We start from the raw sequence: 784 nt of genomic DNA, 5'->3' as shown, positions 1-784 counted from the left end.
GGGGAAGGACCCCGGTGTCTGGGCCCCACAACTCTGGGCCCCATGGGGAAGGACCCGGGTGTCTGGGCCCCACAACTCTAGGACCCCATGGGGAAGGACCCGGGCGTCTGGGCCCCACAAGTCTAGGACCCATGGGGAAGGACCCAGGCGTACGGGCCCCCCCGCTGTGGGCATCACGCGGTGCTGAGTGGTGGCGGGCAGGGGCAGGGTCCGGCCCTGGCGGGGGGAGGGGGGGGGAGCTCAGAACTTATCTGGGGGTTCCCCCACTTCCGTGTCACCCCCCCCGACATCACCCCACACACGCTTCCGTGTCACCCCACTGTCACCCCCTGGCCGGGGCGATAAGGGAACCGCGGGATATAAATAGCGACGGGTGTGGGCCCGGGACGCCTGGGTCCTGCCTGTGCCCACCCCTGGTGGCCCACGGCCCCCTGATCCCCCCCGTTGTGGTTTGGGGGTTCAGCGTTCCCCCCCCCCCTGGGCCCCCTGTAGCCCCCCGTAACCCCGCCGGTGTCCCCCAGGGGTGCAGCGGGACTGGTCGGACCACGCGCTGTGGTGGGCGCAGCGGCGGCAGTGGCTCCTGCGCCCCGGGCGCACCCTGGACGCGCTGGGGGTGGGGGGGGACGCCCGGCTCCGTTTCGCCCCCCAACACCGACCCCTGCGCCTGCGTCTGCCCAACCGCCGCCGCCTCCGCCTGCGCCTCTCCTTCGCCCAGCCCCTGGCCCACGTCGTCGCACAGGCCTGCCGCCTGCTCGGTGGGGGATTGGGGGGTCTGGGGAGCCAC

General features: G+C 73.3%; 1 protein-coding gene across 1 annotated transcript in view; it reads left to right on the top strand.

Annotated features, from left to right (window-relative positions):
* The window catches only part of LOC104835050 (fermitin family homolog 3-like), a 9,144-nt gene that overhangs the window by 762 nt on the left and 7,598 nt on the right, over positions 1–784 (top strand). The window contains exon 2 of the mRNA XM_010572827.1: positions 522–755. Coding sequence (XP_010571129.1) covers positions 522–755 — 234 coding nt within the window. The remainder of the gene's footprint in view (positions 1–521; positions 756–784) is intronic.

Source organism: Haliaeetus leucocephalus, unplaced genomic scaffold, assembly GCF_000737465.1.
Source record: "Haliaeetus leucocephalus isolate CR32 unplaced genomic scaffold, Haliaeetus_leucocephalus-4.0 Scaffold356, whole genome shotgun sequence".
Classification (NCBI taxonomy): Eukaryota; Metazoa; Chordata; class Aves; order Accipitriformes; family Accipitridae; genus Haliaeetus; species Haliaeetus leucocephalus.
The sequence above is the reverse complement of the archived record's forward strand: the minus strand, read 5'-3'. Positions and strand labels throughout refer to the sequence as shown.